Source organism: Argiope bruennichi, chromosome 3 (assembly GCF_947563725.1).
Source record: "Argiope bruennichi chromosome 3, qqArgBrue1.1, whole genome shotgun sequence".
Classification (NCBI taxonomy): domain Eukaryota; kingdom Metazoa; phylum Arthropoda; class Arachnida; order Araneae; family Araneidae; genus Argiope; species Argiope bruennichi.
Genome location: NC_079153.1, coordinates 118,029,731 through 118,052,634, shown reverse-complemented (window position 1 = coordinate 118,052,634; position 22,904 = coordinate 118,029,731). Strand labels below are relative to the sequence as shown.

At 24.7% G+C, this 22,904-nt stretch overlaps 1 protein-coding gene across 1 annotated transcript; it reads left to right on the top strand.

Moving 5' to 3' along the window:
* The first annotated feature begins 374 nt into the window (after positions 1-374).
* Positions 375-22,483, top strand: LOC129963571 (GPI transamidase component PIG-T-like). Its single transcript, XM_056078032.1, has 11 exons — positions 375-773; positions 5,225-5,402; positions 7,918-8,155; positions 8,762-8,848; positions 12,147-12,231; positions 12,307-12,401; positions 15,053-15,272; positions 16,598-16,753; positions 19,620-19,857; positions 20,882-21,031; positions 22,238-22,483. Exons 1-11 carry the CDS (start codon positions 563-565, stop codon positions 22,371-22,373), a joined length of 1,794 nt encoding a protein of 597 aa, XP_055934007.1. The 5' UTR covers positions 375-562; the 3' UTR covers positions 22,374-22,483.
* The last annotated feature ends 421 nt before the right edge of the window (positions 22,484-22,904 follow it).

Sequence of the window (22,904 nt, the reverse complement as noted above, 5' to 3'; positions counted from 1 at the left end):
GGCTTGATGCCAGATTCAGTATTTTATTACTGTGAAAATGATTTCACAACTGTAGATACATTTGAAAAAGAACAGGAACAATAAAAGCCCAATTTATTAAATTAGTATGAATATTCTTTTGAATCACTATATTTGATTTTGTCTTTAAATGATGTGACTATACAGGATGGATCAAATAGTTATTTTTGTTTTTGGCTTTTTAGAAATTGTAAAGATGAATTAAGGAATGATTTCGTTAAAATGTTTGAAGCGTTTTTATGAACAATGTACAATCATATTGGCTATGTAAAATTTTTAGTAACATTGTTGTTATTGTTTTTTTTGAACTTATGAATAAATATCTTCGATATGGCAACATCGGTGTCAGTAGTTTTTGTTTCTGTTTAACTTGTAGCATATAGCAGTGAAAGTACTCTTCAAGTTTATAATATTTTTCATATTGTTCAGGATTTAATGCAATGAAAAGTTTCCATGACTAAGTAGCTGTTTGTTTTAGTATTTTGCTTGTTGGATGTTCATACGTATAATCGAAAGATGAGTCTCTGAAACAAATATACCAAAAATGAATAAGAGCTCTTGCTTTGAAAGGGATATACCTTCTTTATTTTATGTTATTTTATTATTGATAATCTCGCCTAATATATGCAAAAGTACTACTTATACCGACAGATTTGATGAAAAACTTTTAATAAAACCTTTACCAAGTGGTCATGTGTACACATATTTTAAATTTATTGTTGAAAAGGATCTAAATGACGATGATGAACGTGATTGTAAGTAGCTGTGAATAATTTTATGTTAAAAATAATAATTTTTCGTCCATTACATTTTTATTTCTTGATTTCACTTCGTAAAATACGGTGAATATTATCTGTAAATTAGGGGATATAAATAATTATTTAAGAAAATATGCTTCTTAATAAATTTATTATAGGTTTTCACTTTTGAAATGAAAAAAATTATAAAGAAAAGAAATATTTATAAATTGCTACAAGATAAAAGGTCTAATTTGAAATAAGAACTCTCATTATTTGTGTACTAGATGATATATTTGATACTGCTTGTTATGAAAATATTTTCAAGTATCCCATTTTAAAATGTACACAATATTTTTGATGTTAGAAATACTTTTATATAAAATATAATACATTAAGTTTTCATATCTCCTATAATTTTTATCAAGAATTCAAATGAAAATATCATTTACAAAAAAAAAAAAAAAAAACCACAAACAATTTTAAGTATTGTTAGTATTTTAAGAAATTAGAGTGTACAACGATTACTGTACTACTGAAAACTAATTTTTCTGGTAGTGATTATTAATTTTTAAAGAAAGATATAGATATATAATATATATGTACATAAATATAGATCAAATCATATTGCCAATTGAAATTGGCGAAATTTTTTTATTGCTTTTTGGTCGCTGTTACTACCGACAAGTACCAACTTAGGTTTATGAGCTATTGTTTTCACTTTTAAAAATTAATGAAGTTGATAAACCAATAAGTATTTAGCAGCTTCAACATCCTAAATCCCTGTGTGTGCAGGGACTTAACTATAGTCTGTGTATTTTCAATAGGTGGTTCAAGATCACATTATCTACCTCATTATTGGTTGTCTGGTACAAGTAATGCAGTAGAAAATGTGACCTTAAACCGCCTATTGGAAATACACAGACTATAGTAGTGTAAAACAGAATTAGTGTTCATATTAAATAAAGATATATGGTAGGTTTTAAATACATACCTTTTTAAGATCTTAGTAAAATATTTTGTCCTTTTACTTCATTACTAAAGCAATTTAAGTGATCTGTTTTTATTTTTTTCTGTAAAATAGAAATTTACATTTTTTTTGTTCGTATATACGTATAGATGAATGACAAAGCCAATTCAGGATACTATTAAGGTATTTTTAACGATTTCATGTTAATGCATTTTATCTCCTTTAGCCTTTTTCTTGAGTTTTCTGTATTTTTCTGTGGGTTATTTATAAATTCAGTTTTATTAATAATATGATATCAATAATTATTAGGTTAAAATTGTGAGTTACAACTTATTAAATAGATTTAGAGAAAAACATTACATGGTATTCTTTTAGAATATTGTTTTTATCTATGTTGGAAGTTTTGATCACAGCTGAGGAACAGTGTAATTTTATTTAGATTACTAGTATGCAGCAATAGTATTCAGAATTTGGAAGAATAATTATCTTAATAATGTGCATTTTGTTGGAAATAAATATGAGTATAACAGTGGAAGAATGTAAGTTTTTATCTCTGTCTAGCATTTTATGTACAAATACTATTACTTTATGTATTGTACATAGCTATTCTGGTATATTTTTCTGTTTTATGCTTAATCTAAGTTGTAAATTTTAGTCTGGCATGGTATTCATCTGCATGAAGTTCTTCCTGTATTGGCTTTGTAAGCTATAAAGTTTTATAAAAATTAGCTAAATCAGCTTATGTTATTTTTCAGGATTGTGTTGATTCATTAAACATTTTTTAATGAATTTTGCTTCATTTAAGAAACAGAAGAAGCTTTGATTTGATCCTCTTTGTTCATAATTGGTTATCTTAGTATCCTTAGCATGGAGAAAACTATTTCTCATTCATTATTTGATTTTCCATCCTGTATCAGATCCTTTATCATTCTTGGTTTTGCTTAGTCAAAGTGTGATAAGAATGATCATTAGAATTTTGAGTAGATATATTTACTGAGAAATATGTGGTTGAAAAATGTGTTTGTCCATCCTTAACAAGTGCTTTGTAAAGTTAAAGATGCAATTAGGGATTGCAATACCGGGATACCGAATACCGGTATTTTGAGCCATTTGTACAATTTTGTAATACCGGTATTCACAAGTTTAAATACTGGTTTTTCGGTATTTACTAGAAATTTTTAAAATTGTCTCCACTATATGTTCAGGGATCGCCAACATGACAAAATAGTATACGTTTTTGTTTTTATGTCTCCATAACGAACAAAATTAATTAGCTAATTAATGGCTTAATTAATTGCTTAAATCTAAATTAGCGAAACATGGATTATCCCTGAAAGAAATTATTGTATCCATAATGATTGATGGAGCAACAATTATGAAAAAAAATTGGAAAGTTGATTGGTGCAAATCAGCAGTTCTGCTATGCACATGGAATTCAATTAGGAGTAATAGATGTATTATACCAAAAAAAATAAAGAACAGAAGAATACAAATACTGTGGATATAGAAACTTCGAATTCCAACTTTGAAGAGAGTAAGAGTGAGAGTGATATTGACAATGAAGATAATAACAATGTAATTGTTGAAGAAGATATTGCTTATTTGGATGAAATATTAATCTATCATGAATTGCTTCCTATAATTTATAAAGTTCGAAAAATTGTTAAGATATTTAAACCTTCCCCTATAAAAAAGGATATATTACGAAAATATATACTAACTGAAAATAAAGCAGAATATATGTTAATATTAGATTCTAAAACACGTTGGAACAATTTACTCCTAATGATGGAACGATTTTTGAAACTGAGAAATCCGATCCAAAAAGCAATAATCGACTTAAACCTGTAAATAAATTTTCAGATAGTGAATTCGATTTAATATCCAGAACTATATCAGCTCTACATCCAATAAAACTGACTGTAGAGGCATTATGTCGGAGAGATTTTAATTTATTAACAGCTAATGCAACAATAAATTTCATGTTGCAGTCATGAAAGAACAGCACACATCACTATCTGAAGAATTATATATTACATTGAAAAATCGCACAGAAGAAAGACATATCGAAATAGAAAATGTCTTATGGCATTTACATAATTATAATGATTTTAAAAATGAAAAGTAAAAAGAAGAAAAGAAAATAATCAATTCAAATCTGATTAAGTTTATAGTAAATTTTCTTAAAATTTTTTACCCACAAGCCTATCCACATTCAGAATTCGGTTCAATTATCGAAAATTATGATGTCATTACTGTCGATAGTGAAAAGAAATTGTCTTTTGAACAAAAATTAGAATTAGCGATAAATAAAAAAAATTTCAACGAACCAAAATACAATACATAAATCAGCTATATCAAAACCATCTGACGAGAAATCGATTTATTTGAAGGGATTTAGAGATAAATACTTGAAAAAAATATATCGCGCATTGCTAACAGTACCACCAGCTAGCTTATATGCCGAAAGAGCATTTTCGACAGCTGGTAATTTTTACACAAAATTACTTTTCAGGCTTAATGACAGTACAATTGATGCATTATGGTTTTTAAGATCATATTTCAAAAATTTGTAATAGTACCACAGACTGAATAGTGATATTTACACTTTTTTTGTGATTTAAATAAATAAGATGTTCCTTTACTTTTTTGTGATTATATACTGTTATAATTTGTAAGTTATAAATTATTTTTTGTGATATTTACACTCTCTAACAAAACTGGCAAATAAAACAAAGAAACACCTGTGTTTTCTTTCTTTTTCTAAAATTTCTAATACCGGTATTAAAACCGGTATCCCGGTATTAAGATTTAAAAAATACCGAATACCGGTATTCAAATTTTTGTCCGGTATTGCAATCCCTAGATGCAATCAATACTCATTCAAGAAGGTCAAAATAGAACTGGTTAATCACGGAAGTGAGTAAGATTATACTAGAATTGCTCCTAGATATATTTTAATTCTGTCTCTGCTTCTAAGACACCATGGAACTCAGTATATTAATATTATTATAGTCAAGTTATATAAGACTGTAATATTTGTGTTCATCTTTGTTATTATCAAGTTAAGCATTTCAGTGGTATTTGAAATTTTAAGAGATATTTTTAGTTGAAGTATATACTTCTCTGTTTTTCATTTCTTATTAAGAGAACCATAATATGACAAGAGGGTGATTTTTGTATAGTTAAAAATATTTAAAATATTCTTTTATGTGAATTAATCATCAAAATATTGAGATACCTGTCCATTTTTCTCTGATCGAACATTGATAATATTTTTATTTAATTTCATATAAGATTAAAACTTGCAAATTTATTGACTTATAGTGGGAAAAGTTATTACTATTTATTTTGAAAAAAATTGGTTGAAAATATCTTAATTATCTTAAATAGTATTATTTGTATATAATAAAGTTGCTTTGAATGCATGTGATATGATATCTTTTCTAATAAATTAAAAAGTAAAAAATAATGATTTTTTGGTTTGTTGTATTTTTAGTTCGGCACTTTCGTCTGTTCCCTCGCTCTCTTGGTGAAATAATATTTGAACATCAGGTTCAAGAATTACACTTTAGTTTAACGCAAGGTCTTTGGAGATATGAAAAGTGGGGATTTCCAGTTAGGAGTGCTCCTCCAGGTGCAGAATTATGGGCATTATTCAAATGCAATGCTTCAGAGTATGTTTATAACCAAATTATTGTTTATCCTATTTTTTATTTTAGAATAAATGTTCCCAAGCAGTAATTTACTAACTTTGAGTGTTTACAAAAATATTTATAATAGTTTTAAAAAGAAATAAAATAAAAACATTAGAAATTAAAAAAAAAAATAGTTTAATTTCTCCAAATTTTTATGAAAAGTGAAAGTAGTGCCAGTGTAATTAATTGTATTAGTGTAAGTTCAAAAGCTCTTTCATGAATAAATACATAGAAAAGAATAGCCAATGTTTAATTATTGATAGTTGGCTTGCCATCAACTCTTTCCCATCATCAGTTGGATTATGCATGTTATTTATCTTTGTATAAACTGTAATTTTTCTTAAATCAGGGCTATTTTTCCTTTCCTTTTTTTGTGTATAGTGTTTGCTGAAAAATTTTTGAAAACATTCGAAGGCTATAAATTTTAATCTTTTTATTTAAAACTGAATGGGTACTTAAATGAGTAAAGGAAGAAGAGTCATGGCTAAAAAAAGCTGCAGTGTATAAAAAAATATGGATAACATGTATAATCTAATTTTCGATGGACAAATGTGGTTGCGACCAACTAATTATTAAGTGTTAGTCTACTCCTTGTCATATGCAATGCAACCCTGAAAATTGGATTATTTAATGAAACTTAAATAACTTCCATAGTCATGTTAATATTTGCTTGCTTACAGCATAAGTTTATGCAAAATTATTACAATTGTTTGAGCTCTTAGAATTTATTTTGGCATTGAATGAATACTGTTAAAGGGAATCAAATATTAATTCAACTTGGAATCCTTCAAATGCTAAGTTGAATCATTAATTCTTAAACTATTTAAATTATTAATAAAAACTTCCTTTTGTATTGGGGAATGGTTAGAGAATATGTAATAGTAGGGTATACTTGAAAATAAAAAGTATAATTCAAGTAATACAGGAATAGAATAAATTTGGGAACTATTGTTTTAGAACATTGTGTAATCTTTTTCTTGGCTACCATACAAAAGCTTGATATTTTTTAATATTAAAGTAAAAATTTTGTTGTATTTGCATTTGTCTTGGAACTTGTCATTGAATAACTCACATTGTAATACTCCTTGAACTGAGAATTCAAAAAAATTCTATCACTAATTTGAATTAATTTTAACAGAAATGTGTAGTTTGATATTGGAGATAATTGATATCAAAAACATTTAAGATTCAATATATAAAAATTTTTCATATTATCAAAACACCTATACTAATACTTGTATTATGTGTGTGTGTGTTTGCATTCTACAGACAAAATTTTTTAACTAGAATTACCAAATTTCACACACATATATATATGTTGGAAGATGATAGTATCCATCACAGAAAGATTTTTGTAAGAAATTTAATTTATGAAAATTTATTCTAAGATTTTGTGTTTTTACTACTACAAATTATGAAATTGTTACAACATAGAAATAATTTACGCCATTTTTAAATTATATATATATATATATATATTATGCATATATATTATATAATTATATAATATATATATATTATTGATGCATAGTATTTTCCTGAATTTTAATAATTAAAAAAAAATTTACATTATTTTCCATAATAGTTTTCATTGTTGTAATGAATTTCTGGCAATTTCCATTATTTCATCAAATATTTAATTTTTTTAATTTTCTTTCATTCTTAAAAGTTTTAAAAGAAAGATCTTGTTTATTATCTGTGAAGTTTGCATGAGAAATAAAGTGAAGTTTGAATATTACAAACAACAATATGCAATTAGAAGAAGAATTGTCTGTACATATTTAATGGCATTGTGATATTATGGGACTTGACTTCATTAGGAAGGTTCAGGTGTACAATAAATAAAACAAATGTAATCCTATTTCAGTGACACAGTTTTATATTTATCACAATTGTGATGCATGAAAATACTTTGTAAAGGAAAGTATAAACAAATTGTAAAATTTATTAAAATTATAGAAATGATTTTTCATTCTTACTTTTCTTCTTTTTTTTAAATTTGTTTTTGTCTTTTTCTCTCATCAATTTCCTCCCTTAAAAAATGCATCAAATATTGTATCCTTTTATTTCCCCCTGTGATCTCTTTTAAATACCAAGTGTAAGCAAAGGTTATATAATTAGTATATGAGCTGTTGATGTTTAGTTTATTTCTTTTCTATTGAAGACCATGACATAACAAATGACAAATGAAAAAAAATATTAATTGATCATGTAATTGTAAAATTATGAAGAAATAAACCAATAGAGAGATCTTATGCTATCTTTTTCCTCTTTAGTTTTTACTTTCATCTTAAATTGCTATTATATTATTTTTTTATATTTTTCTTTTAATAAGCATGCTTTTATATGAATTCTATTAAATGTTGTAATAAAATATATTTTTTATTAAATTGCATGTAAATTTATGGAGTTATTGCTTTTCATGGTTGTTTTTCTGCGAATTAAAAATTTTCACATTTTATCTTATTTATTTTGTTATTTTTTTTCCCTTTAGGATTAATTCCAATTGGAAGAAATTGACTCATGTTTTATCAGGTCAGTTTTGTGCTTCCTTAAATTTTATTGATGATTCTAACACTGCTACTCCAGAGCTTTCTTTTCGGCCTGAAGGTGTGATTCCTTTACATGAACCATACAATGCAAGCTTTGCTAGGTATTCTGCTTTACCACGTGAAATAGTCTGCACTGAAAATCTCACCCCATTTAGAAAACTATTGCCATGTGGTGCTCAGGTAATTATGTGCAGTTTTGTTACAAATATAAAATGATTAGCATTTTTTATTGCTTATTAGTATTATTTTATAATCAATTTTAATATTTCTTAGTTGTAAAAATATGGATAATTTTTATATAAATTGATAGAGTTTGCTATGTAAGACATGATTAAAATTTGAAGCAGGAAGAGTATAATCAGTTGGAAAAAAAATGGAGTATATTATTTTATATTAATCTTAAATGCTGTGTGTAAATGTTTTAATGTTTTATGAACTAAGAGTTTTTCATTAAGTACTACAATTAAGCAGTTATAATTAGGTTCATTACTATTGATTCTCAAAATGTTTGTTTGAAAATAAAACAGTTTGATTTTTAGATAATAACTTAAAATTAAAATCGAATCTTAATCTGGACAAAATTATAATCTCACTGTTTAAAGCGCAGTGTAGTATAGATAATGTGTGTAGTTATATTTAATACACATATGCAAAAATAATGAATCCTGTTATATAAGCTATATATCAGAGATCCTTATTATGGTTTTCAGAACATCTTACCTTACAATAAAATTTTGTATATATGTAACATTTTTTATTTTAAAGTTGTTTTATTTATTTTTTCAGGCTGGACTGTCAACACTCTTAAATGCTCTAAACATTTTTAGTGCTAATTATGTATCTGTGGCTGTTGATGTGCGTAGAGTGTGTAAGGTTTGTTGATTTTAAAGTTTCTAAAATTAATGCACTTATTTAATTGATTTGAAACTTATAAAAAATATTTAAATTTTTTTTGCTTTAATCCTCCAAGTGGTCAAATTGGCTCTTTTATTTATGATTTATTCTAAAGGAATAATTCATATTTGTTAGAAATATTTTTTTCTATTTATTTATTTATTTGGTAAAGATTTCATCACATCTAAAAAAATTGGCTTATCCTGTTTTTTTTTTTCTTCTTCTCAAGACTGAAATTTTTGAAACTAAGCAATTGGCAACTTGGATGGTTAACCCTTTCCAGGGTGGTGGTCATAAAAAAGGACACCAATTTTAAACTTTTCTGTAAAAGAACTATTGGCTTTAAAATTATAAAAAAATTTGGGAAAATAGCATTAAGTCTCTTTTTAGAAAAATAGATGGCAGTATGAGGAATTTTTGTTTCTGGCATTAATTTTGTTAAAAATCGTCCAATTTTTTGCTTTAAATTTGACAATCTTTTTGACCTTTTAAGAAATGAAATTTTATCAAAATCAACTCCCCATTTTCCTACAATATCCATGAGGTTTTAAATAATAACTTTGTTTTCTTCAAATTAATTTCAGAATGAATCAAATTGGCTGATTCACAGGTGTCCTCATTTGAGGACACCGTCTGTCTTGGACGTCTGTTTTTTCGTTCGCCTCTCTTCATGTGAAAGGTGTTATTTTATATTTTGTAGAGAAGGATATGATGTTGATTCTGTTTTCAGGAGGGGATTTTGTTTATTTATCTTCAAATTCAGGAAAAAGAAATGCATGTTTGAATCGAGAAAACATATTCATATTTAATATTTGCCTTTTTTTCTAGACTGTTGCTTATGTTTCACTCTCATTTTCTGCTTTATTTTTTTGCTATCTTTTTCTGTAAATATTTAGTTTTATATAGCTGTAATTTTTTATTTAAGCTTTTTTTCTTAATTATTATTGCATTCAGCATGTAAATAATGTTCAGCAAAAGATTAGAAAAAATGTTCAACATATGCCCATCACATGTCCTCCTCGAAAATATTTGCTGTGCAATATAAAAAAAAAATATGCACAAAACATGAACAATGTGCAAAACAATAATTTCTCATTATGTGTTAGACGAAAAGATACTAACACATAAGAACCTTGATAATTAACATATAACATGCCTTGAGAAATTTCATTCCAAATAATAAGTTAATTTGATTTTGTTTTTTTATTTGTTATTTTTTACTTTATTAATTAATAAAATTAACACTTAATGAATTTTTAATACTCACAATTTAATAGTAAATATTTATTTTTAGCATTTAAATTAGATAATTTTTATTTTTAATTGAATTAAATTATAATGTATTATATTGTAGTAATTCTTATTTTTTATTTATTTTTATTTATAAGATTTAGTTTAGAATTTTTGTAGTAAATATATTATATTTTGTATATTTAATATTTTAAATATTTCATATTACCTAGAATATGAATAACAGTGCCTATAAACCCAAAGTATTCATAATTATTGTTATTATCATAAGGAATTGACACAATTATTTTGAAAGATTCCTTTAGACAGAGATTGCTCTAGATAGGCTGTGTCCTTGTTTGAGGACACCGTCTCCAGTGAAAAAAAGCAAGTTTAAAAATTTTTTTGACTGCAAAATCCATGTGTATACAACCTACATTGATTGTGTTTTTTCATTTATTTCAAAATTTTTAATGACCTGTGGTGGAAAGGGTTAAAGTAGTTAACCTTTTCAAGAATATATTAAAAAAATAATTATAAGATTTATTCATTTAATTATAGTAACATTATTTTATGTTGGTGACAATTCAGAGAAGCAGGAAAAAAATTATGAATTTATTCTTCTGAATTTTTATCCAATAGTTGTTAATTTTTTTCCTCCATTAGAATTGTTGAAGTAAAATTATACATGCATACATATATGTGTCAGTATCAGTATCTTTGAATTCTTTAATAAAAAATTTCAAACAAATTTTGCAGTGTTTTAATTTATGGAATATATATATTTCTTTTGTTAATACATTATAGTTAGTAAATTTCAGGTTGTTTTATGAGTAATTTTTTTATTAATTAAGCAATAACTGATTTTCAGTATATGAATTGATTATCTGTATATGCCATTTAGTGACCTTTAGAATCATTGTATACATTTTGTTCAATCTTATAATAAGGTAATATTAAAATATATTAGCTTTATTTCATCATATACATTGTGAATAGAGTGCTATTATTACCAGTTCATAAGTGAAGAATCTGACAGTTATATACACTTAACTATGGGATACATAACTGCATGCATGAACGTAAACACTATTAGATTAACCAACAATTAAATTAAAACTTCTGGATTTACAATTTGCTACTAAATATACTTTTTTAATGATCATATATACACCAAACATCTTATGTTCATAATATATATAGGAAAGCATGTTAAGAAATCATCTGCTTTCGCATTTGAACTAAGAATAATAAAGTTAATGCCATGTTGCTTGTATTCTCAACATGCACCCACCTTTGACTTTCTGACACTGGAAACTGAAATACAAAAAAGCAAATCAACATTGAATAAAGTTCAAACAATTATCAAATTAACTTGTAAAATTTTTGTAAGTTCATAATAGTTCTCTCATAAAGTGCTTAATAATTTATATTAAGAAAATCTTTGACAATATGAGTCTTTTCCCTTTTTCAATTATTATTAATCCAAAAGAGAAGAATCCATTTCATAATATAAATCTTTCTGTTTTTCACTATTATTAATTTAAAAGAGAGGAATCTGACCAGAAATATACACATTTTATTTTGAGATAAAAGATATCTCATGTTACTATATTAAATAACAATTGAACTAAAACTGTTTGCATGTGTAAAATCTTTGTGTTGATGCAATTTCAGTTTCATAGTAATGGCATGCATGTAATTTCAAAGCACATTTTTTTGTTATAAGTATAACAAGAAATGGGAAATTGCCTGATGTCATGGCTCTGTATATATGCAAAAAAGTTACACTAAGTTATTATTATTACCAATTCATTCATCTGTTCAACTGCAGCAGTCATTGTTTGATTTTTTTTATATCCAGTTGTTTATTTTAGTATTATTAATTACAAAATGTTGTTTTTTTATTGCAGAAAGGGATTTGTATAAAATTATTGGATTAGACTATTTAAAAATATCATTTTTATTAAAAAAATGCTTTTAAATTTTCTTTAAAATTTGTTTTATTTCAAAAAGATATTTTAAAAATATGTCTTTTTATATGCAGGAAAACTGTAAAAAAATTGCCATAGAATTGATCCAATCAGTATCAATTGTTTTTGATCCTCCTGTGAATCAACAGAACAAACAAGGTAAATAACGTTTTAAAATATTTTATGTATACATTTTTGTCATTCATATTTTATTTATCAGAACATTTCTTTCAGATTGGTCTTTTGTTAAACTTTTTGGGTCAAGTCTCTTGAGTACATGCCCAGTAGCTGCAACAAGTGAAGTTTTTGTGGATGTATCATCAAATAAAGTATATAATTTCATTTAAATATCTAGATTTTTTTTCTATAATGTTTTGGAGAATTAATATTCATTCATGTTAAAATATTAAATTTGAATAATCATGAATTTCTAAAATATTTTTTTGTGAGATTTTTCATAAAATTTACAGTTATATTTATTGCATAAATATAATTAATGCATTGGAATCTTTATACAATTTATTAATTTTAGTTGTTGGATTCTTTATAAAATTTGTAATTGCATTTATTGAGTAAACAAGTAATCTTTATAAAATTTATTAATTTTATTTGTTGGAATCTTTACATAATTTATTAGAGTTATTAGTTGGATTTTTTACAAAATTTATATCATTTATTTAGTAAACATAGTTAATTAGTTATACTAAAACCTATAATGTCCATCCTTATTAAAATTGAATAAGTTCTGAAATATATCAAATATATAAGCAACATTTGAAATTAGCCATGTCAGACAAACTTGACAGATTTAAGCTTATATATATATATTTAAAGAATAGATATAACTTCTTAAATAAGATTGAAAATAATTATGAAGATTAATTTATAAATTGTGTGCCCCTTTTTATATATAAATGAAGTAATTTTTTTTTTCTTTTTGTGACAAATTTAAATGTTTTTTCTAAAATATTTGTTGTTATAAATATAATTTTTTTCATTTAGCTTCTAAATGTAGAAGTTAGCATTTCAGTTTTACTTGCATAGAGTAAAAATTCAAACAACAAATTTTCTATTCTTGTACATACATTAATCTTGGTCCTTCCTTTTTCTTTTTTAAATAAAGTGATAAAGCCTTTCTGCTTGCTTTTTTTCTCTGCCCAGTTGAAGAGAATGTGCAAACAAAAAAAGTGTATACGTATTTTGTTTAGATTTTTTATCATTTTAATTGGGTACAATTATAATAGAACCTACCATTATTAAATGGATTCTATTTTGAACATTCTAAAGATATGCAGTTTCTTTTGAACTCTGTATCCAATTACAGTTTTTTTTACTCAGCAGACTAAATGAATGTAGGGAATTATTTCAGCATTGCTTTTTTTGGTATTATTTTGTTGAAATATATATATTTAAAATTCCGTATTTATGCTTGCTTCCATATCTCATGTTTCCCTTCCTAACTTTTAAGAAGAATTATTTCAATTAAATTTTTGTATGCATAAATCTCTTATCCTGAATTTATTTATAATTGTAATTGACAAATTTCTCCAGAAACGTGGATTTCAACATTTTTAGAGTTTTATTCATTTTGAGATTAATTCTCTCATATGTAATAATTCTACAATATTTTTAATGTTGTAAAATTATTACACATTTATACAAACATTTATTGTATAAATTTATTCATTTTAATGTTGAGTTCACCATACTTATTTTACTTCTTGGTGTTTTTATTTGGCTTAATTTATTATGAATGAACTTCATTTTATTTTGTTTCATTCCTGTGCCATATTACTATTTATCTATTATTTACATTACTATTTATCTTCAAAATTATTATATGAAATAAATTGATTTGTCTTTAATTTGTTATAATAGCATTATCATAAATTATTTAAGCCATGGCCAGTATGAGCTAAAGACTAATCACATTTGCTGGTTGATTTTTAAATTTCTTAAAGATTCTTTTATACTGTTTATTGGAAAATACCAACAGAATGAATTAAAATGTTGTAGATTACTGGGTTTCTTTTATTATATGATCTTTGATTCTAAACAAAATATCTAAAGAAAAAAGTTTTAATTAAAAGCATTTATTAATTAATTTGATTTACCATTATAAACATTTAGATAGCTTATTTTTATCTACTTTTTGCTGGAATACATCTGAATTTGCTAAATGTTATAAATAATTTTTTACTTATGCTGCATTTTCACATTATTGTTTAACACTTAGATATGATTTTACATTTATATTCTGTCATTTTCAGTAAAGTTTAATGTATTCGTTATAGCAGTTCTAAATAACTAAATCAAGGAAGATGAAATTTATGTAGTTAATGAATTATGTAGTTAATCAGAAGAGATTAAATTTTCTTGTTGATGTAGTAATTTAAAAATGTAGATTTTAAGTTTACTTTATTAATGCTGTTAAAATGCATCACTTTTACTATCAGATGTCAATCATTTGAAAATTTTTCACCATATTTTATTTTATTTATTTTAATAAGATAAGTTAAAATTTAGTTATCAGTTTATCAATCAAGAAGAATGCAATTAATTCATAATGTGAATGAATTGATGTAATGTTGTCTGAATTAATTCAGACTCCATCTTAGTCTTGAATTATTTTGGAAGTTATAATTAAAATTTATTGTATAACAGAAATATATTGTGCAGCAGAAAGTTGGCAATTAAATTTTTCATCAATTCAATATTATTTAAATTATGTAATATATCTGTTACATTTCAGTACTTTGTTCCTCCTAGCCAATAAAATTTAATTAAAATTCAAGAAACTTATAGTACTGCTTCTGTATCTAGTAAAAAATTTAAATTATTTTTGTTTTTGAGGTCCCTGAAATACTTAATACAGTCTTAATTTTGTTTTTTAGCTTGAAAAGTAACAAATAAATAATAGTTTGAAAACTATTTGTTAATAACTACATTTTGATAATAATAGTCAAAATTTTATTTTCAGTCTGGAGTTCCTTTTACTCTGAATCATGAACCACATGAAGTGATCAAAGAAAGTTTTGATAGTGATATTAGATTTAAAGGATTTAGAGAATATGGAATTTATAATCTGAAAAAGATGTTTGAAAATTCAAAATATGTAAATATTGGTGCAGCATATAAAAACATTCATATATATGGAATAATACCACCTCCAATTTTCTATGTAAATAGAAAAGTTTCTGGTAAGTTGTATTATTTTTATAATGTCTCTTTCTGAATTAAACTAGGAAAAATATTTTGAAATGAATTTTTATTCTGAATATCTTTTATTGGTAGTGTTTAAATGTTTATTAATTATTTTTTTGTCAGATATTATGAATATGTATAATGATTGCTGTAAAAAATGTGTGTAATTTTAATATGAAATGCAAAATTTATATAAGGAAATAGATATCTAATGATCTTTAGTCTTGTTTATTATTAATAAGTATTTGTTTTATTTATTAATAGGTATCTTATTCTGTTAATTATTCTATTATTTTCATTCACAGATTTTTTTTCATAAATAAAATGTATGATATTTATATTGAAATGCTTTGTGTATAATAGAAATATGTATTTTCCATCCACATAAATTCACTTTCCCATTATGATATTAAATGATAATAAATTATTGGGCTAAAACGTTTTTGTTACTGTCTAATTTTTTAATTGTTTTTTTTTGCCTTTATAGTTACATTATATTATTTAAATATATGATTTCTACTTTTCTGGGGTTTTATAGGATTTTAAAATCTTTTGAAAAAGCAAATTGTATTAATGAATTTTGCAAATTAGTATTTCAAATAGCATATTGCATATTATAAATGCAAGATACTTTATGAACACACTTTATAGTCATAAAAAACTTGTTAAAAATTGCATATTAAGACAATGTAAAAAATAATCTCAAAGCTTAAAGTATTAATTTTTTCTTTCAGTGACATCTATATTATTTGGATTCTGTTCAATAATTCTCTGTATGATTAGAGATTTATTATGTTTATGGCTTACTGTATACTTTAACATGTATTTTGATGATGTTTCCAATTTTATAACTATGCATTGAATTTGCATCTGTCAGGAAGTTTTCTTGCATGTCTTAATATTTGTGCTGAATACATTAATAATTTTTTGTTGTTAAAAAAAATGTGTACAATCTGATTTTAATGGAGACCAAAAAGCGCCAAATAAAAATCTAGCCAAAACATAAAAATATACTCAACGACATTATTATTTTTTTTTTAATGAAAAATTTTGAACATGCAAATCATATGCTATATAATTTGCAAATCACCAAATTTGCAAAAATTTTTCTTGTCACTTTTTGGTTGCTGTTAAAACCGACAAGTACCAATATATATATATATATAGTTAAATTTTTTTGATTGAAACTATTCATTTGATTAAGATTAAAGATTTTTGTAATGCAATATTTCAATGCTAGTATTTGAAATTAATTAAAATAATCATATGATGTTTTAGCAATTTGTTTAAGAACATTTTCTGATGTTTAATTTAATTTTAGGATATGGGCAAGAACAAGGTGGAATTCACTGTACATTTTTCAACAATGATCGCATAAAACCACTCAAGATTATCTATTATGACGTGGTTCCGTGGTATTTACGCTTATACAGTCACACTTTGTCTATTAAAAGTGATGGAAAAAGCCTAACTCCAGGTAAACAAATTTTTAAAGCCTTTTTTTCTTCAGGAAACTTTTAAATTATTCAAATACTGTAAATTTATATTTTATTTATAATGTAGCTTGTATTTTCTGTAGTTGTAATTAGTTACTTAATTTATTATTTATCATCTAAGATCAGTATCATCATTATAAGAAATTTGGAAATTTTCTCTTACTTTTTAATTTGTTTATTATTAATGCAGTTCCATGTTTCCATTAACAGTACATTTGTGTTTCACGAAGCATTTAAATTAATATAATTATTTGTATTAATTTAGAATATTTACTTCCATATTTTAGAAGTGCAAAAAAGATAAATTATAAAGAGATCAGTGTTGATTATTTGTAAAACGATTATTAACTTTCTAATTAAATGACACATTCTATTTGAGACATTTACAATTATTTTAATTCCTATAATTCCTATTAATTCCTATAATTCCTTAATTATCCTTTAATTCCTTTGAGATATTGAAATGATTTTTCTGTTTTAAATTACTTAATATTTTCTCTATTGCATATTTAAAACTAAAAGTCTAGTAATTTGATCAGGGCCATTTAATGATGCCATTTTAAGTTTAATTTAAATATAGACAGGAAAAACAGGAAAATGCAGGGAAGTTTGAAAATTTCCATAAAGCCTGCAAAAATACAGGGAATTTTAAGTTTTTTAGTTATTTTTTTTCCTATCTAAAAAATGTCTATCTCTAAAGATTGCAAGAATGAAAGATTGTAGTCATAGCTTCCGAAAGCGAAACAATAACATTCGCAACTGTATAATGCGGAAACTCGACCACTTTCTATTCTCCCTTTTTTTTGTACAGATCATTCCAATTTTGATTTATGAGACATTTGTTATTTTTCCAAGAGATTCCCGAACTGCAGCTAATAAGCATGCACAAGACTTCTGCAATTGCACGAAAGAATAGAATACATTTTTCTGGGAGAATTAGCAACATTTGAATCTTGAAGCAGTGTGGTGGTGTTTAGTCTACTATACTTGTGTTTATTATTTGAGAAACTGTGAGCTAATTCAAAATAGATTATAGAATATTTTTAAAACAATGAACTGCTCAAAATTCATATTAATACGAATTGGATGGATAAAAAAAATCAATTCTGGTTTTGTTGGATGAGTTCAAGGAGTTTCACAAAATCCATTTGTTGCGTACTGCTCACTTTGTAAGGTAATAAGCCTAAATAATATGGGAAAACAGACAGTTACTAGTCAAGTCAAAACAGGAAAACATAAAAGATTGCCTGCCAGTTCAAAAAAGTCATCATTGATGTTGGACTTAGTATCTAAAAGGAATACAGGAAAAGATGACATGTCAGATCCGAAAACGTCAAATTTAATGGCCGAAAATAAACTGATTTCGAAATTTTTCATTAAAGACTAATCATTTAAAGTTGAATTATAATGAGCGTTAAAACTTGTTGTGTCCCATTCGTCCTTTAAAGCTTTCATTGATGTATCTTAATTTTTTCACATATGTACATTGAAAGTAAAATAACTAAAAAACATACATTAGGTTGTATAAAAATATCTTACCTTATTTGTTTAGAATTAACTCTATGAAATTGATGGCTGAAAAAATCTGCAGAATTTGTAGAAATTGGTGCTCAAATACATGAATTGTTAAAAATGAATAAATAAAAAAGTTTTCTTGCTTTGTAATGTTTTTTGTTAAGTAATCATTAAATGGTTTGTATCATGACAACAAATTATTTTTTGTTTTATTTTTCCCAAGATCCTTAATTTTGTGTGATTTACAGTTAAAGAGCATGAGGGGCAATATATATTCCCCCTCCCTTTTATATATAAATTTTGTCTTTACTATATTCTAAATAATAAATAAAAATGTATATATATTTTTTGCATTTAAATATAAACTTTCTTTTAATGTGCTATTATTTAGAATAAGGTTAAATTGTTGCTTCATTTTCTTGTTTTTTTTTTCCTTTTCTTAAAATTATATTGCATTATAACTAGCACATGAGTGCTATTCACATGTTTCTTCATATTCACATATTGAATATAGGTACAGGAAAAAAAACAACAAAAAAACAGGGTATTTTTTTTTCTAGTTTTGAGTGGCAACTCTGCTTGATGTACTTTTCAGACACATCATTGTGCGCAAAGTTGCTAATTACTTGCATTAATGTATTATAATCCAATATGAAATTTGGTTGAAATAGTTTTCTCTTTTATGGAAAAAAAAAAAAAGGAATACAGAAAACTTTCTTGATATATTTTCATTTTCATAATAATTAATACACATTTTTAAGTATTTCATATAATTCTATTATTCAATGTTTCAAAAATACCAGTTTTAGAATGTTTTAATTTTACAATATGTTTTGAATAACATGTTATTTCATGATAATTATTAATATTTGAATTAGGTAAATGAATGCATTCATTCTAATTAAATATAAATCTTAAAATCATTTAAAATTCGGAAGGGTAAAAATTTGTTTTTTAATTTGTGACAAATATAGTTAATTGAATTTTTGAAATTTTTTTTTGGGGAGAAAAAAAAAAAAAAGAAATTTATCCTCTCTCTTGATTGTACAGCAAGGCATATTGATAAATCATCTGACATTATAACTGCAGATATATACGCTTAAAACAATAATTCTATGTTGCTTGTTTGCCTAACATCCATCCACCTTTGACTTTTTAACACTGGGAATCCAAATATTGTTGCTTAAAATTGGTTGCATTAATTTTTATAATATATATTATTTTATGAAAAAATTATTATAGTGAGTTATACTTTAAGTATAAAATATGATTTTTTATTTTGAAGATGTTATACAAAATTGTATTATAATTTCAATTATCATTTAATTGTAGATTACTTCCACTATCAGCCAGCAAAAGATCGTAAGAGACCTCATCATCTTGAGCTGGTTTTAATTCTTCCTCCTAATTCTAAGACTGAAATGAGCATTGGATTTGATTTTGCCTTTCTAAAATGGACAGAGTATCCTCCTGATGCCAACCATGGATTTTATGCAGGATCAGCTGTTGTCACCACCGTATTGGATACATTTAAAAATTGTTCTAAATTTCCTGGAAATGAACACCTAGGGTTTGTTTCCATGCTTCATTCATAAATCATTTTCAGATTGTGTAGATTTGTATTGAGTTTTGAATATAAACAATGTTCTTTTGCATTCTTTTTTTAAAATTTTTTATTTTTTGTGAAGTAATTTTACTTTTATAGCCATTTTTGTTTTATCTCGGTAGATTGAATAACATAATTCATCTATTTTCATCTAATTTAATTATTTCTTATTTGATCGACTTGTCTCTTATCATATTAAATTATATTGTATTTTAAAACTTAAAAGACAATCTTATTTTCAATTTTAAAATATAAGCAGAGTGATGAAAACATAAAAGAATTATAAATATTTAACTGTGAAAGTTCCATTTTTATATATATATATGAACATTTTTTATGAATTAATGAAATTTTCTTTTACAACTGTTTAACTATGTAATGAATAGTACTAAATAAGACTGATAAAAACATTTCATCTATGGGTGTAGGAATGATTTCCCTTTCTAGATCATGACAACCATCGTTTTAAAGATGATCTATTGGCTGAAGCCATTTTTCTAATTATTAAATTTTGAATATGGATGCTACCTTTTTTATGTAGGTCATAATAACTATCATTTCTAAGAGGAACTATTGGCAGAAGCCATTTTTTTAAAATTATTAAATTTTGAATATTTGGTTTTCACTTAATTGCAAAATCCAAAGTAATCAAATATTTGATTGTTGAGATCAGATTCAATATTGATTGCATGAAATTATTTTAAAGTATGTTTTGTTTAAAATCTTAAAAGTAATTTGTTTAAAATGTTGTGTTTGAAAAATTATGTTTAAATGTTTCTTGACTTTACTTAAAATATTTGAAGTATTGAAATTCATAATTTGCTGATGAATGCTTAAAATCAAAAACCAAATTTAATAACTTTAAATTCATTACAATTTTAAACTGAAACCTTTTTTCATGGATTTTATTAAGTTTATTTGATTTTATTTTGAGAACAATTATTGGATTTTCAACTATCTTTATCTTTATTTATTTATTTTTTCTTAGAATTAGCAAAAGGATCTTGCGAATGTACACACAGATTTTGCTGGTATCTTTACCTACTCCAGACTTTAGTATGCCATATAATGTAATCTGTCTTACTTGCACAGTTGTTGCTTTAGCTTTTGGACCTATCCATAACATAACGACTAAGAGGTATGGTTAATTATAAATATATTAATATTCAGATAAGAAATGAAATTCATATCCTAAGATATGAATTTCATTTCTTTTCTATTTTCATAAGAATTCATATCTTATCATATTAATATAAGATATTTATAAAATTCATATCTTGTATTTAAAATTCATATTTTTTTATTTATTAAATTTAAAAGTATCTTGACAATATTGTATTTTAATTAAAGTATTTTACCTTTTATTTATTGTTAAAATCACAATGATATTATTTAATTTGAAAATTGATCTTTGCAAACAATGACTTCAGTTGATTTATTCACTTTTTCTGCACTTTGCATATAACTGCTCAGTTTCTGTATGTTGTATATATTTTTTATATAATTGGCAAATGTGATATTTTTATGGGTAGAGAATAGAAGGCATCTGCAAAAATGTCTTTAATAAAAGTTAAAAAATAAAAATATTTTGTCTGCCAACTAATGTAGTATGTTAATGCTGGCAAGTAGATATCCAAAAGAGCATATACAGTAAGATTTTAAAGTATATAACGTGGCTCACTCGAAAAAACATTGCCTAACACAAATGTACATGATAAATAATCACTTTGCATCAATAATTTATTTTTGTTTGTCATTCTGATGAGTTATTACACATTAGGAAATTAAACAACTGCCAATATGATACCATATAGCTCTGATGGTTATTAAGGCTTTAAACAGATGCTTGAAGGAAAGCAGGGACCATCTTTTATGTTTTAATTTCTTATTTTTACTAATCGATTTTTTTATGTGGTTTAGTCTGAGATTTTAATTTGTTGTAATAATTTATTAAAATGCATGAAATGTTAGATTTTGTTATGAAGTGTTAGATCTTCATTCATGTTCAAAGATGCAGTATGTTAAACATGCAACATGACTAATTTTAGTTTAATGGTACACTTAGATTAAAAATTAAATTATAAGTGATTTCTTAAAACTTTATTACATCAATTATTTTCAAGGATAGTCACCTTAACAACTTAAATATACACCGAATTTTTATTAGTTCATGATAACCTAAAATTTTCAACAGGCCAATATCATATTATATACTTTTAAATATATACATGAATTTTTAAAAATACTTATACTCCTTATCATGCTATTAAAATTTATCATTCTATTTATATTGCATTTTTAATTATCTTGATTAAATATTATAGCTTGCTAATTTAAATTACAGCTTACAGCCTATTGAAGAGGGTAAAGAAGTTTCATTTATGACAAAGGTGAAGAAACAGTTAAAAAAATTGTGGAAGTCAAAAGATAATAAAGAGACTACTGAAGAAGTTTCTGAAGAAGTAAAGAAAACCCAATAATGCAAACTATATTTTGCTTAGTCATTTTTCATTTGTAAGTATCATTCTAAAAAATAATTATGTTGAATGAATTTGTATTATACTTAATAAAACATGGATCATTTGTTGTATTTATTTGTTACTATGCTTTATATTGTTTATTACTGTAAACAAAATACTGGCTGCAATACTATCATTTGTAACTAAGTTTTTTTAAAAACAAAATGTTACTAATTTTTTTTTGTAGATTTTCATTTCACATTCTACCTTAAAAAATTGTTACCTTGTATAGAAAGAAGCATTGTTGAAAGATTATAAAAAAAAGGAGGAATTCTTGATTTCTGTTTATTTTAGAAACCACCTGTAACTGTGGTGGCTATGTTAAATATTGAAGATTTCAAGTTAATACATTTGAATTATTTTAGTGTTTATTGTTTTCTAGAATTAAAAAAGGAATTTGTTTGATTCCTGCTTTTATTACTAAAAATCTCAAGTATAATTAATTATTTACATTTATGATAGTTAAAAAAATCAGCATTAATTTTTTTTTGT